Source organism: Eurytemora carolleeae, unplaced genomic scaffold (genome assembly GCF_000591075.1).
Source record: "Eurytemora carolleeae unplaced genomic scaffold, Eaff_2.0 scaffold219, whole genome shotgun sequence".
In the NCBI taxonomy this organism is placed as follows: domain Eukaryota; kingdom Metazoa; phylum Arthropoda; class Copepoda; order Calanoida; family Temoridae; genus Eurytemora; species Eurytemora carolleeae.
The window spans coordinates 237,732-255,166 of NW_019396115.1; the positions used below are offsets into that span (position 1 = coordinate 237,732).

Sequence of the window (17,435 nt, forward strand, 5' to 3'; positions counted from 1 at the left end):
ATATCCCGTACATGAACATACGGAATTTGTACAAGGACAATTGCCTTCACAGGAAACGCTGACATTTTGGCAATTTGCTTGGCAATAGTTGTTGTATGTCTGTCCATTGGCTCCACACACTGGATAGGTTACATTAGTGCAAGCCGAACACCCAGTAGCAAAATTTGTTCCGGGATTACCTAAAAAAAATAAAAATAACTAAGGAGTAATTAATTAAGCAGATTAAAGAATTTTTTTATTAATTGTTTAATATTTTTCAATGTTTACCTCATTTAAACCTTAAGAAATTATTTTAGTACAGGATATGTCTTATTAAACATGGGGATAGAGTAACGAACAAGATAAAGACTACAGTTGTATGAGTTAAAAATCATCCTTAAGATTTTCTAGTAGACATCACCTGCAATGTTGTTGCTTTATTCCCATGTTTTTGTATAAGAATTAAAGTGCATTAGAATTAAAAATGTGCTGGGAAATGACAACAAAACAAACCAAAATAAAAACAAAAAGAAACGTAAAGAACTCTACAGTTCTACAAAAAATAACACTTTTTGTCTCTCTCACTAAAAGTAATAATACTAAAACGTCTTATAACTATGTTATTATTTCATAAAGACCATTTTGTTCTAGAATTAAATATTTTAGGTTCTAGATCTTGTGTTTTCTTTAATTGAAATTGATGCTTAATTTACAGGGTGTCCCATGAAACATGATAGTTGGTAAATAGTTTTGAATATACTGTATTAGACATTACAGTCTTTTTGCAGTTCATTTCGTTAAATAAATGTTAATGTGCCTAGAGATACGCATAGGTACTTGATTGAAAGTATTTCACAATGTTTACATGTAAAAACTATGTTAGCTAGCAGATGTGTGTCTTTCTATGAGACTATTGAAGCAAGTTCTAAGCTTTGCATTAGATTTCTTTCTAATTTATGTAAAAATGACCTCAACACAGTTCTTGGCAGAAATTTATATTTTATTGCAAATGATTGTTCTGTAAATCCTTTTGATCTGAGTAAAATGTTAGTTAAGAAACAAATGAAATATTTTGATGTCCCATTGGAACATGAATGGAAAGTTCCGGTTTTACAAGAACTTTTAAATACAAGAATGAATAATTTATATGTTGAAGGATTCGATGATTACGTATTAACTGAAATGATAAATATGTTATCTAGTGAGTAAAAATCAATGTTTTCTATTTGTGCATAATTTTGCATATTTTTTTCTCTTTTCTTTTGGAAACCTGTATTTAAAAAAAAATTTATTTAAACAAATTTTAACTATACACCATTTATATATGTATTTATATCTGTGTGTGAATAAATCTTTATAATAATTAAAATATTTGACCCAAATATAGTTTGCTTTGAAATCAATTTTAACATAATATGGTTTTTATATAATATTTTAACATAATATGGTTGTTATATAATATTTTAACATAATATGGTTGTTATATAATATTTCAACATAATATGGTTGTTATATAATATTTTAACATAATATGGTTGTTATATACTATTTGAACATAATATGGTTGTTATATACTATTTTAACATAATATGGTTGTTGTATAATATTTTAACATAATATGGTTGTTATATAATATTTTAACATAATATGGTTGTTATATAATATTTTTTATTGTGCTCTTTGGTATCAACCACTTAACAAAAGAAGACATTTTAAACTGTTTAATGGGACACCTTTTTAGTGGAGAGATTGTTGACTAATTAGTTTTTAAATGCCTAAAGAATGGAATACAAATGCATAAAGCGAAAGGAAGAGTTTTTTCATTAGAAATGTATTTTCTTAAGAACTAGTCTCCTACTTTCTTGACTTTTTTATACAGGGTGTCCCAGGAATCATGACAGTTGGTTAATAGTTTTAAATGTTTTTATACAGGGTGTCCCAGGAATCATGCCAGTTGGTTAATAGTTTTAAATGTTTTATACAGGGTGTCCCAGCAATCCTGACAGTTGGTTAATAGTTTTAAATGTTTTTATACAGGGTGTCCCAGGAATCCTGACAAGTTGGTTAATAGTTTTAAATGTTTTTATACAGGGTGCAAGTTGGTTAATAGTTTTAAATGTTTTTATACAGGGTGTCCCAGGAATCATGACAGTTGGTTAATAGTTTTAAATGTTTTTATACAGGGTGTCCCAGGAATCATGACAGTTGGTTAATAGTTTAAAATGTCTTTGTAACCTCTAATTCATTGTATGGAAGAAGAAATTCAAAACCATTCACCAAACGTCATGTTTCGTGTAACAAAAAACTAGAAAGGAAGAAAATAGTATGATCAGTGAACAATTTTGAGATTCATAAATATTTTATAGATAACTATCAAAATTAGTTTAACAGGAAGAATATGAAATGTTGCTTCTTAAAGTAATATTTGTGAACTGAACTATACTGTTTGGTCTCAAGCATAAGTATCTTTTAAACGCAAAGTACTCAATTATAAATAGGGTTTTTAACAAAGTTCGTGATAATCGAAAAACTTTCGACAACATTTTTTGCACGATTATTAAAATTTTTAATTTTTTGTTGTAAAACTCGAAAAATTCTATTGTGCTTTTTTGACAAAAAAAATGATAATTCCGACAAAAATATTTTGGGGTTAAAAAATGCTTTGAACTTTAACAAAATTTGGAAATTTTCAAATACCCGAAGAGTCACGAATTGATATCTCGAACATTTGAAACCCTAATACAAAAGTAAGAGAACACGAAGCAGTTGTAGCATTATGAAAAACACAGATTTTATAAATAATTAGATTTTTTAACGAAAATATTTTATTAAAGTACAGATAGTACTTTCAGATGTATCTATATAAATATATCTTGCTTGTCTTTATGTCTGCTTTGTTGAGCCAATTTGACACAAATTGAGAAAATGTTGCATGGAAAAAATGTCATTTTTTGAAGTACAGAAAAATTAGATTTATTTAAAGAATCGAGAAAAATTTGTGATTAGAAGAGCAACAGCTTGAAGTTAAAAATACTAAGTAAAACAAGGGCGAAGCCAGTAGTAACTTAAAGTACAAAACATATGTGAAATGTAAATCATTACTATTTTTATCAATACAAAATAAGATATTAAAATAGTTAAAAGTTCACTTATCGAACAATAAACTAATTCTTTAAGCAACTCAGCAAATTACTGCATTAGGTCTTTGTACCAAATTAAAGCTTGTTAAATAAAAAATAAATGCATGTTCGATGTTCGTATAAGTTTAGTTTTTATTCATGTTTTTCAGAAAACATTTCATAAATGTTTTAAATGTTTTCATTCCCATAAATATGCACTCGGTCATAAAGTTTTAAACTTTAAAGAGAATAAGGATTAAAATGCAATTCTAACAGTGCGTCCAAAAATGAAACCAAGTTTTCAAAAATATTATTAAAAGATTATGAAACAAAATATGAGTATTATTTCTTATGGATTATTCATATAGAAAGAGATTAATTCAGATTGTGCTATACAAATTATGCATAAACATTATACCTTGCTGATTTTTGAAGTGTCCTTATTCCTAATTCTATTCCTGTTAAGTGCTACTGCATAAAAAATGTTTAATACTGACTTCAAAAAATCATTAAAAATTCATATTTTAAACTGTAAAGGGATTGTCTTTGTGATTTCAAGTGACCCTCCACGAAAAGAGGGACCATGCCCGATTTACAATTGTATTTAGGTACCCTTTAAACCTTTGATCTTGTTAATAAAGTGGAAGATATAGTCGCTTTATCTTCATTAAAAAGTGTTTAATATTGATAATTTCCTCCATTGTTTCTGCAAGTCACCTTTGGAGTGAAACCACAATTAAAAACAATTAATTTTTAAAGTGAAAAGCATTCGTTCTTTAAAAAACCAACTTTTAATGCTACCCTTTTAAATTGGATGGAGAGTCAGATGATATACTTTTCTGTACATTCCCTTTATATTCACAATAATCTCGGTCCAGTGCAGCATAATTATAGTTAAAATGATCAATTCTTTGAAAATTCCACCTGAAAAGTGAAAACATGTGAATAATTAATTAAAATATATTTATGTTCTCTATGGAATATCTGGTTTGTTAAAAACCATACTTCAACTGAGATAGATTAATAGAGCTGAATAGAAGGTAGGGTTTTTTTAAATAATTATTTAATGATGTATTTTTAGTGTGATACGAGACAGCAAAAATTGGTCGATATCCAAAAAAAATAATTTAAAAATAACTGAACAGTTGACTTTTTGATCTAGCAGAATTGATGCCGTACATTTATTTTCCGTAGTGGTGACATATGCTGTACATTTATTTTTCGTAGTGGTGACAAAAATTCAGCCCAATCGGTCTAGCCGTTTGGCCGGCTATACGCAGCATATATTTGAATGTCTTGTTTCATTTTATAGACTAGATAGACTAGCTTAGAATCCCAGCATGGCCCAAGGGAGTCAAATTACGACATTAGCTACAGGGTGTCCCAATAAACATGGGAATTCAGTGACGAATTCAATATCATCTTTTTAAATAATTCTTTGATTTAGTATGGTGATACCTACTGAGAAAGCTGTAATCTGTAAGAGTTTCGTCTGCTATGTTTACATTTTGTTTGTTTATGTTTTGACTGCATACGATTGTACTTAGTAAACAAGAAAATTGCAGTATACAAACAGAGTAAACTTGTCCTTCTTCACTGTTCATCTTGCGGAGACATAATAGTCTTTACAGTCTTTTACCCTTTTCATAAAATAAACTCTAGCAGACATAATAATATTATGCCTTTTGAAATTAGGTATTACAATGCTAATTCATTACAAAGACGATATCGAATTCGTCACTGAATTCCCATGTTTTTGGGGTCACCCTGTATTTTCCCCGTTAAAATTGAGCCTACTCAACTTAGAATCTCAAAACCATGCTAAGAACATTCCCGTGGGTCTACAGAGTTCTCCAATAAAAATTTGAGGCAAATCGGTCCAGGGATTCCTGAGTTATGATCGGAAAATCAAACAAACAGACAAACAACTTTTTATATATAGAAATATGTTTATATATATATTTATCCTAATCAGTCTAGAACATGTTCTATTGTTTATTAAGATAGGTTATTGCTGGATGTATATATTGAGAATTACAGCTTAAATGTATTTAAGCTCTTCTGCTTTAAAAGTCGTACAAATATTTATTTTAAACTTATTTTTTGTAAATATCTCTTATAATTATTACTTCAGAAAAATATATGATTTGATTATTTTGATAGATTTATTTTTTATTTTTGCAGGAATAACAATCTAAGAAAGATAAAATGCTGAGTAATGTGAGATTCGTCTGCATCATTGCTTTAAGCATTTCAATCATGTAAGTTTTTTAAAACTCTGTAAATGACGGATTTCTTGTTTTTACAAGTGAAATTTGTCACTTACAGTTACAAAATTAAAACCCTTCCAGATACAACCTTGGTCATATCGAAAATAAATTTTGGGCCCTATTTGACGTTTTTGAGTTGGACAGACAAAATTGAAATGTATTTTTAGATCTACAAATATTCAAGCCGTCCCAACCGATGTTTACTTCATGAATAAATATTCTGATTTGAGGTAATTCCATATTGATACAATGTCTCAGTAGAAAGATTTAGTAGGCTAGGAAGATATCAATTTCAAATTGTCGATTTTTTTTTTTTTCGGGGCTGAAACTAAAGTATTTTCAAAATTCGCGGGAGATATATTAGAATTTAACAATTATGATTTAATTTAAATAATTGGAGTTTGGTATAAAATGCGTAATATGAGGTGTGTGTTAAAAGTTAGCTGTGTGTGTTGAAAGTTTTGTGAATTTCTTTAGAGGTACCAGACGTCTCAACTCTCAGCCATGTAACATTTTTTAGGTGTAGTATGTTTATCACGACAAAAAAATCTCTGACCATTTAACGTCGATCAGTTTTATGTCCCGGAACTATATTTTGTAAGCATCCCTGTAATTTTATCCTCTTTCCTTAATTGAATGATTATTGTCCGTTTTGAGAAATCAACGAGATGGATATAGTGAACTTAAAAACCAAACAAAAATGCTGGGCTCTGACGATTAGAAGTTACTCTAAAAAATATCGCTTAACTTAATTAACACACTTTGTATCTTCGTCAATTTTAGGTGTCAACATGAGAGACCACATTTACGGTCTGACTGATCAATATGATACAATCGATCTTTAACAATTTTAAATCGATAGTTTTGAAAAACAAAGTACAATCGATTTTAATTTCTCTAAGTGATCAAATTTATTCGTATCATCGTTTGAAAATTTAAACAACATTTTTTATGAAAAAAGAATATCATATTTAGGACGGAGAGTTGCTATAGTTGTAAAGATCAAGAGTGTGTAGTTACTCAGGCAGATTTTAAATACTCTTCAAAGATGACTGTTTGCTTCAGGTTTGAATATAGAGTAATGTATTTTACCACCTTTCTACCAACATTACTGACATATGGTTCAACCAATAGCGTGATGTTAAGTTACTTAGCTGTCCCAATTGGGGTGAAAGGTTTCCCGTTTTCATCTCTTAAAGGACGATAAAATTCTGTACAAATGCTTTTTGGGGAAATTAAAAATGTTACTACACCACGGTTTCCAGTAATTTTAAGTAAATCTTAATGCTATTCTGTTCAGGTAATATACTGCTCCATTACTATGGTACAATTAGGTTTCATTGCCAAGAACGGATATCTTCAAATTTTCAAGAGCAACAAATGAGTTCGTTTTTACTTAACATGTACATTTTACATTTAAGAAATAACCCCACTTCATCTGTTGTATTTCGTATAATTTAACCCTGTTATTTTGATGTACTGCAGACAGTTTCCATTTGTTTACAAATACCCTCAAGCACTCTGGTCTGTCATAGCATCCATTGGAACTCTTAATGAAGATGAAACCTTTTTCAAAGTAAGTATTCATATATTGTTAATCCGGATAAATTCAAATATTTGAAAATAATATATCACTAAACTCTGGTTTATTTGAAATTTAACCATACTAACTTTGTGTAATGGCATGTAGAGAGGAGCAACTAAAGAGCAACCATTACTAAATAAATTATATTACTTGGCTGCGCCATCGTAACTATTTCAAATGTGAACCTTTTCTCTTTGTATACATTGTAAAACAAAAACCAAATAGTTTGCGGATTTTATTAAAACAAATCGTGAATTTTCAAAATTTTGTGAAAATCGAATGTTTGTTGAGGCAAATTTTTTAATTTTGATCATTCATCCCCGGGGTCCTGTGAGGTCCCACAAAAATGTTGGCCGGATCGGTAAGCCGTTTTGACGTTTATTGGATACAAACAAAGAGACAGACACACCATGACAAGAAAAGTATTCATATAGATAAAACCAGAGTTTTCAGCTTAAAAACTGGAGAAAATTATTAGAATAACATGATTTTGTCCAAAAAAAATTCATAATTCAAGGATTTCATTCTAACAGTTGCGCTAACTTTGTAACAGGATGGTATACAATTATGATATTTTAAACTTAGATCATTTTATCTAACATAATTTATAGTTTGACATATCAAAGGTTTTCAACATTGGGGTGCAAAGATATTTAATTCAAAAATATTTTAATTTGATTTTCAGGAAGGTATTGCGTATGGCGTTTGGAAGACAGGTCCCTGGCTTGGATTTAAATATGGGTAAACTTAACACGTGTTTCATCTTTCTTTTTAGACTTCAGAATATAATAAAGATTGCTCAATTGAAAAGGAATAATTGATGATTGGCGATTAATCAATTTAGAAAAGTTAGTTCAGATATATTTTTAATGGTAATAATTGGCCAACAGATTTTGAAAGCATTTTGAATTCATACTTTATATCAATTTACCATGGTATCCAGTAGATCTAGTGTAAATCTGATATACAATACTTGGTACTAATAAATCTATTATAATTGTAATTTGTAATATATACATTACCTGGTACTGGTAAATCTAGTGTATTGTAATATATATATATACTGGTACTGGTAAATCTAGTGTAATTGTAATATATTTATATACTGGTCCTAGTAGATCTGGTGTAATTGTTATATATATATACTGGTACTAGTATATCTAGTGTAATTGTAATATATTTATATACTGGTACTAGTAGATCTAGTGTAATTGTTATATATATATATATACTGGTGCTAGTAGATCTAGTGTAATTGTAATATATGTATACTGGTACTAGTAGATCTAGTGTAATTGTAATATATATATACTGGTACTAGTATATCTAGTGTAATTGTAATGTATATATACTGGTACTAGTAGATCTAGTGTAATTGTAATATATGTATACTGGTACTAGTAGATCTAGTGTAATTGTAATATATATATATATACTGGTACTAGTATATCTAGTGTAATTGTAATGTATATCTACTAGTACTAGTAGATCTAGTGATACTGGTACTAGTAGATCTAGTGTGATTGTAATATATATATATACTGGTACTAGTAGATCTAGTGTGATTGTAATATATACATCTAATGGTACCATATTTAGATCTAGTGTAATCGATATATATATCTACATTAATGAGTACCTATAAATCTAGTATGATTGTAATATATACATTACCTGGTACTGGTAGATATAGTGATATTGTAACTACACCTACTATTTGGACACAGCATATATTTTTTTTACAAAATACAGGCCAACTGAATCTTTGTGGCACAAATTATTTTGACTGACAAATTTGTAGAGATAATGAGGAATGGATTGGGCTTGGAACCAAAGTATATGAACTTCAGACCTGGCAACATACATGTTTTACTTTAAATATGGAAACAGGAAATATTCAGGTGGGATTAATACAAATACAAATACAAATACCTGACTAGATCTGGACACGTTCATCGTTCATTTCCCATATATTTTTTTTAAACTACCCGTTCTTCGATCTAGGCACTATCTGATTGCAAGTAGGTATGGGGATTTTTGATTTTTTTTTAACGTTTGTTTCGCAAACAATGAAAAAAAAATCTAAAAAGAAACGATCGCTTAGATAACAATCGTTTTTTAAAACCATTGTTTTTGATAGTGATGAAACTAAATTATGATAGTTTTTAAGAAGAAAGAAACGAAACGATTGTTCCGAGAAAATTTGGGTAGATAAAATTTGAACAAAAACGATCAATTTTGCCTTAATATTATAGTTTTGTATTTTCGTTTTTCGTTTTCAAACGCTTAAAACTTGCGCATCGTTAGTTTTAACTATTCGTTTAACTAAAAAAGAATGTTAGTTAGTTTTGATAGTTCCGATAGTCTTTGAAAGATTTTAATTTTTTAGCTTTTTGAAAATGGAAAGAAATCTTTCGATGTGAACTGGGATATTTTGGTAACATTCTGGAAAAATGTGAGTGAAACCTTCACAGTGGCCTCTCCAAGTTGTTGGTGGAGAGAAATAGAAGAACAGTTTATGTCAACATATGGAAAGGTTACTTACCCATCTATTTTACACTTAAAAGGACTGTAAGCGTAATTTTATTTGCCCCTAAATACAAAGATGGCAATGCCCGATTTACAATAGTATCTTTACAAGCTTAATTAAGTTTAACTTTTAAAAATATATGCTCAGAGCCCAAGATTTAAAATAATAAAATACGCTGAATCCAGAGCCCTCGATTTAAAAGCTTCGGCTAGGGTCGTAATTTCTTAAACCCAGCTTTAACACCTAACTCTGACGGCAACTTGTGGGACGTGATTTACAGCTTCGAGATCTTAGACTGAGGTTGTTAGGCCCAATTAAAATAAAACCAACCTTGGTTGGTTTTAGTGGAGAATAAGGCTCAATGTCTCATCAACACCTGGAATGCGTCAATTCCAAACACGAAAATGTGCCAAAATTAAACCTGTTTTGGAACTCTTGGTAAATTAGATGCAACTTAAACCTATAAGCCCCATGCAGCCGTAAATAAGGCCCAACGACAGCTTAGACCTGAGTCGTATTTTCTTGAATTTGAAAATTTTAATTTTCTTAAAATCACGGGCTTTAGCCAATTACAATTATAATGTACACATATACTGCAAACTAACCAAGAGGAGAAGGTAAAATTAAATTGACATTTCTATATGACTTTGTGATCTCGTTGCTCCTTTAGTATTGCAATGAATGTTTCCTGAAAATATTTTTCATGATTAAAAATCTGTCTATATATTACTTTCTAACATTCTAGTACTAAAATGAATATTAAGAATTATTTTGTCTGACTTATTTAACATTTTTTTCAAAGTATCCCGCACCATATCATTAAATTTTTGTTTGTGTGTGAAAATAAATCAAAAATCTTAATATTAATAATAAAATAACTCCCCAGAGTCCGTTTTCTCCATAGAAAGTGGTCGTGTATTTCACGTACTTTGGGGGACGATATGTTGGGCGCTAGATGTCTCATGCTAAATTCTTATCTGATAGATAGATATTTCTCCGTACATTTCACGACAAATATAGGAGACGTCAAGTTGTCGACCAACGTAGTTTATGGAAGGAACGGCCTCTGTACAAAATTTCGTTCAAAACTCTCTGATAACATCTAATTTTTCTAGGTTACAGACATGCAAGTGTTCAGTAAAATATTATCTGAGGATGAATTAAGAAATATAACAGGCAGTATAGCTTAATCAATTCTGTATAATAAAAATATTTTTCATAGATTTCTTATTTTTAAATGTCCATTTTCAAACGCTAAAAACTCCATCATTATAAAAGATATCTAAGTTTTCTAAAAAGCTAATGAAAATTATATTGGACCATTTGATAATCTGTTGTGAAGATCCTCAAAAAATAAAAAGAGAAATCTACAAATTCATGAAAAGCGTAACATACATTTTTGACTTGAACTCATTAAAATTTTACTACTGGGGCCGAAGTCAATCAGAGGAAACCTATAACAATTCCTGAGCTAAAGATGAATGTTGATAAATATGCATCCCAGATTCCAAGGATATCCTGCTTTATGTCGCTGAAAATTTTTATTGACAAAGTCAAAATTTGCTATTAAGAAGATGGTGGGCATTTCGAAAATCTTTAATTTGTTTTTATGTTGCATTTTTTCAATTAATTATCGAAAGTGTCAATCTCATCTTTCATTAGATCTTAGATCCCAAATATAGGGGTTAACCTCATGTGTACATATGTAGTATACATAATATATGTTCACTTATATAGGCTGTATAGTTTCAATGGAAGGGGACATTGTAAGCTGGAAATACTCGAATTGGAAATTGATTGGTGCTAAGAAAACTTCTTCAGTAGAGGTAAATTTGAAAATTTAAACAGATGCTTAGTAAAAATCATGCATGTCAATTTTAGATATTGGATTGGACAAATGATGTTTGTAAGTCTGCTAATTACAGCATTCATTTAATACCTATAAAGCGTTCAAACCAACCTTGGGGAGCACACACTTGTAGGTAATAGTTTTTTTTAACAAAACATGTATTCAGTACTAGCTGAAGGGCCCGGCGCGCGTTGCCCGTGGAAAAAAATAGAAAAAAATTTCAGCCTATGTCACCCCCAGGCTGCCCTTGAGTGTCCACAAAAAATGTTAGCCCATTCGGTCTAGCCATTTGGCCGTCCATACGGATCATATATATATATGAATGTCGTGTTTTATTAGGAGCACATACAAAACGTATCATCACTAAACATATCAAAACAAACATATTAAAACCACATTATAGCACACAAAACATATCAACAACAAACATATCAACAACAAAACAAATCAACAACAAAACATATCAACAACAAACATATCAACAACAAAACGTATCAACAACAAAACATATCAACAACAAAACATATCAACAGCAAAACATATCAACAACACAACATATCAACAACAAAACATATCAACAACAAAACATATCAACAACAAAACATATCAACAACAAAACATATCAATAACAAAACATATCAACAACAAAAAATATCAACAACAAAACATATCAACAACAAAACATATCAACAACAAAACATATCAACAACAAAACATATCAACAACAAAACATATCAACAACAAAACAAATCAACAACAAAACATATCAACAACAAACATATCAAAAACAAAACATATCAACAACAAAACATATCAACAACAAAACATATCAAAAACAAAACTAATTAATATATATCAATCTGTATACAAAACATATCAAAAACAAGACTTATTAATATATATCAATTTGTATACAAAACATATCAAAAACAAGACTTATTAATATATATCAATTTGTATACAAAACATATCAAAAACAAGACTTATTAATATATATCAATTTGTATACAAAACATATCAATAACAAGATTTATTAATATATATCAATTTGTATACAAAACATATCNTTATCTTTGGAATCTAATGTCGTAAACCTTTTACATTTCAAACTATGACTTCTGTTAGATCAAATAATATAAGTTTGAAATATTAAAGGTTTACGACATAGGGTTCAAAAGATATAGGGATTAGAAAATCAGAATTTGTGGCAAGGACTCAATTCCTTTCCATATCATTCTTATAAATGTTCGACTTCGTGAATAGAAAATCCGGAATTTCAAAAAAAAACTTTTCAAAACAGTTTCATCAGGAGTGCGAAGGAAGCATGGAAGTATCTTTACTTTACTCCTAATTTTTGCAGAGTTTATTTTGTTAAGAAGGGTCTTTTGCAGGTTCATAAGTGAAGAAAAAATTAGTTTTTGATAAGCTTTTCTTTTAGTGTATTTTGTCTCTGATATGTTTTGTATTCAAATATGTTTTGTTTATATAAGGTTTGTTTTGAAGTTTTGTGTGTTGATTGAAATGTTATGCGCTGATATGTTTTGATTTGATATGTTTTGTTTTGATATGTTTCGTTGGGATATGTTTAGTGATGATATGTTTTGTATGTTCTCCTTTTATTATATAGATGTACTGTAATTTCTATTCTATAATTGAATTTATAAAATAATACTAATTAATAATATCTTGATATCTTTTACAGCAAGTTATCTGGTCGTCAGCTGACCTATGATACAAAGGAAGATTTTGATGATATTGTTAAGTATCTTTCATCCTCAAGATTTCAGAATTCTAGCTGTTCCGCTCAAGATAAAAATGGTTACAATACTGGGTAAAATTATTAAATTTACAGTATTAAACATATAAAAAAATAGGGTTTGAAGTCATTATCAATTTGAAATTTAGTTGCGAATGATTATAAAGTGATCATTTTTTCAGGGTTTGGTTTGGAACTAATGATGAAGATGAAGAGGGAGTATGGAGACATTTTCATAACAAGAAACAAGTAAAGTTGTAATTTCATTTTTACAAGTTTTAGAAGATAAAACTTTAACCTTTTCAGATAACTTATCTAAACTGGTTGCCCGGGAGACCCTATCTAGGTTCCCATGAATATAATTGCATTAGACTGCATGCTTCCTATACTGCCACCAACTCAACCTATTCTCAAGTTATTGATGCAAGGATACTGGATTCAGAGTGTAATGGATATGACATGTGCACTGCGTGCATTGTGGATTATCCTGTTAGGTTTTTATTTATAAACATATTTTTAGAAAACTTAAAAGGGGCTGGCGTTTAAAAATAACACCCCCACTTCAAAACACCTAATGTGTCAGTCAAACCACTTTAAATCATAACACCTAAAGTGTCAAAGGTATAAAACACCTAAATTTCATTTTATAAAAAAAAACTTTTCATTTTTGGAAAAGAAACATCACGGAAATAAGAGAGTGTACCATGAGAATGTCGAAGCAAAGATGTGAATCATTGCCACAGCCATTATAACTCTTAATGTGGAAAATACTTAATTAAAATATTCATGTTGAGATAAAAAACAATCCCAGTAATATATTATGTTATTCTGCAGATTGAAGTAAATAGAATAAAATCTAATCATATACAGCTAATCAACAGTTTGATGCTTTTCTAAATGTGCAACTTTTCGGAAAAAATTGATTTTTTTTCACCCTGAAATTAGATTTAAATAATGGTTTCAAATTGTTTCAATTAAGTTTTAAAAATGTTTGCGTTTTTACCTTTAAATGGAATTTAGTTGTCTTGTACATTTGGGGGGTTTTAAAAAGTAAGGTGTTTAGAAAATTAGACATTACGTTTGTAGATATTCTGTACCCGCCCTGTCTTTCAGTGTGAAACTGCCAGTATTAAAACTTTTTTTGTAATTATTTGGGCCTCATAGGCCAGACTTAAACAAAATTATTTTTCAACTGTAGTTCTTCATCAAACCCTTTCAATAAATGTAAACACTGCTTAAAGGGACTGTACGCGTAATTAATCAAGTAAATCTCCATGTAAAGAAGGCAATTTCCAATTTAACCCATAAATGTGTTGAGTTCGTGGTGCACGTTGCGCAAATTACACTTAAAATTACGCTTAAAGTCCCTTTAAAAATGTTTGAATTGAAAATTATTTAGACCGCTGATAAAATTAAAATTGTCTTTTTTTTTGTAGAAAACTGTTTGTCCGAGGATTGTGCCAAGCGTCTATATTTGACAGAGAATATTTTTACAATATTGATTTGGATGGGTCTATCTTATACATGGGGACATCATCTTCTATTATCATATTTGATAAGGTGTGGGTATTAAAATGTTTGATTTTATAAAACTCTAACCTACAGTATGATTTTTAGGAAATGTAACAAAGTAAAGGTATAATAATCTGTTTAGAAATCATTAGAAGTCTTTAAAAATTGAATTAGTTTATTATTAGATCGGGACATTTTGATTACTGCAATGAATTTTGAACTTTATTTTAAATGTACCTAGTTAAGGGTCTCATCAAAACCGTAGAAAACCACCAAAACTCTTAACTATGGTACAGTAATATTTTGAAAACAATTCAATGTGGAGCAAGGAGAATTGAATAGAAGGAGGGGGCGATAGGGTTTCCGCACACTTTGCTGTGACGTTTTTGGGCTGCTGAAGAACTAGTTTTTGCGTAACAACAATAATAAAGATTGTAAACAATAACACAAATGATAAACAAACATCTGACATTTCTGGCGTTAGATAAAGATTCACCGTATACTAACTCATGTTTGTTTACATTAGATCGGCTGCCATTGTTATTGTTGTTACGCAAAAACTAGTTCTTCAGCAGTCCAAAAACGTCACAGAAAAGTGTACGGAAACCCTATTGCCCCCTCCTTCTATTTAATTCTCCTTGATGTGGAGAAAGTAAGAAAAAAGATCAGAAAAAAATCACCGCTGTTTCGGACAACATGAAAATTATTGTCTTTTTGAAAATGGTTTTGTTCATCCAGAATAATAAACACATAAAATTCCAAAAATCTAAATTTTGTAGATTCAAAATATAATCACGTCAAACTAAAGTAAAATGCAAGTAAGATTGACAACTTATATGTTTTGATCATAACTTCTGTTATTGAAGAGCTATTGAAAAGAACAAAAAAATTTTGAATTTATAATATGTAACCGAATAAAGTAGCTTTTCTTACACTTGTGCGTAAAATCAGAACTAGAGGAGCAATGGAGTCACAAAGCTGTGACAGTAATGTCAATTGAAATTGACCTTCTCCTCCTGGATAGTTTGCAGTGTAATAGTCCGGATATAATATATATATTTTGCACAGCATGTTTTTACTTTGTTACATTTATTAAAAATGACCATAATATTTCCAGAAAAATCTTGAATGGCTTTGGTATGACAGGAAAGTAAATTCTAGTGTTGCTTTTTCAACATCTAATGAAGACTCACTTCTTCTGGGTGTAAATAAATTTGAGTTTAGGTATAAATTAAACCATGAAGAACTTTCAAGATTCTATAAAATTTATGAATTAAATTTTCTTGTTACAAATATAATGAAATTCAATTTTTGTACTATCTAAAGTTAAAAAACTGATCACATGAAAATTAATCAAATAAACAAACTGTATAAATATAAAAGATTGTTATAATTCAGTGGAGTGAATTCAGATCCATGTAAGAAGGTTGGAGAATCTACGCTAAAAATAATCAAGTTTACTACTTGCTCCCAGAACCAGTTCACTTGTGATGATGGACAATGTATTGATATGGATGAAAGGTGGCGTTGAGTAAAAATTAATTTTTTTTTATTTCCAACCCCGAGTTTTTCTATCAGCACGAGTGATAATCTTTTTTGCCAGTATGGATACTCTTCAATTTTTTAGCCTTAGAATTTTTATCATTTTATCTTGGTCTCACTCTTTTTTATTTCATTGTTCTGAATTTCGCTTGTTTTATTTTGCCGTAATAACATTTAATTCTAGGAAAAAAGGAATTGAGTCTTTGCCACAAACTCTGATTTCCTAACTTCTATATCTTTGCAACCGAATGTTGTAGACCTTTGATATTTCAAACTAGTAATTCTGCTAGAGTTTATAATCTAAGTTTGAAATATTTAAGATCTACACCATCAGGTTCGATAGATATTGGGATTGGAAAATTTGAGTTTGTTTCAAAGACTCAAATCCTTTACACATAAAATATACAACCTTTTTAATCAGAAAACTATTTTTTCATAGTTTTTTATTATTTGATAATTGTTTCAATGCAAATTTTCTAAAACTTAAGACGAAAACTTTAAATTAAAATAAGAATGAATTGTTGTTCATAAAAATAACTCACGTGGATGGAAAAACAGGAAAGGAATTAATTTAGTTAAATTATAAAATAAATTGCACCACAAAAAATAATAAATGCTTGCTTATTTAACTCATTTGCGATCTCTCAATAAAGAAATTGAGTTTTTGTCACAAACTCTGATTTTCTTATCCCTATATCTTTGCATTTGATTGTCGGAGACCTCAGATATTTCAAACAATAAATCATTTTAGATCAAATATCAAAGGTTTACACCATCAGGTTGAAAAGATATGGCGATTGTAAAATCATAATTTGTAGTAAAAACTCAGTTCCTTTGCCACATAAGAAAAATCTATCATATGCAAGCATGCATTATTGCCACAAACTCTATTTTGCTGATCCCTACTTCTTTGACACCTGATATTGTAGACCTTTGATATTGCAAACTAAGAAAATTTGATGAAACCGATTTCACAGTTAGAAATATCTAAGGTCTACGACATTGAGTTGCAAAGAAAGTGGCAAAGACCCAATTACTCTGATGTTAAATTGAATGCCTTCGAAAGTTTAGATGTGACCAAACTACCAACTGTTTGGATGAGTCAGATGAAGACGGATGCCAGATCATTTTCCAGAAAGAAAATTACAAAAGAATAATTGTACCCTTCAGGACCTAATTTAGTTACATATTATTCAATTACTAATATAATTTCAGTAAACGCTTTTGTATTGATTTTCTGAGGTTTTAAAAAAAACCTTTTTTATGCTTGAATAAAACCCCTGGTTCCTGACT

The 17,435-nt window shown here is 29.5% G+C and overlaps 1 protein-coding gene across 1 annotated transcript; it reads left to right on the forward strand.

Annotated features, from left to right (window-relative positions):
• Positions 1-5,280: 5,280 nt before the first annotated feature.
• On the forward strand, positions 5,281-17,330 carry LOC111695386 (uncharacterized). The gene is made up of 17 exons (XM_023464706.1): positions 5,281-5,359; positions 5,536-5,598; positions 6,344-6,433; positions 6,854-6,944; positions 7,639-7,694; positions 8,755-8,854; positions 9,343-9,489; positions 10,599-10,659; positions 11,221-11,309; positions 11,365-11,465; positions 13,035-13,163; positions 13,271-13,337; positions 13,395-13,582; positions 14,525-14,648; positions 15,718-15,824; positions 15,999-16,121; positions 17,209-17,330. Exons 1-17 carry the CDS (start codon positions 5,307-5,309, stop codon positions 17,297-17,299), a joined length of 1,680 nt encoding a protein of 559 aa, XP_023320474.1. The 5' UTR covers positions 5,281-5,306; the 3' UTR covers positions 17,300-17,330.
• The last annotated feature ends 105 nt before the right edge of the window (positions 17,331-17,435 follow it).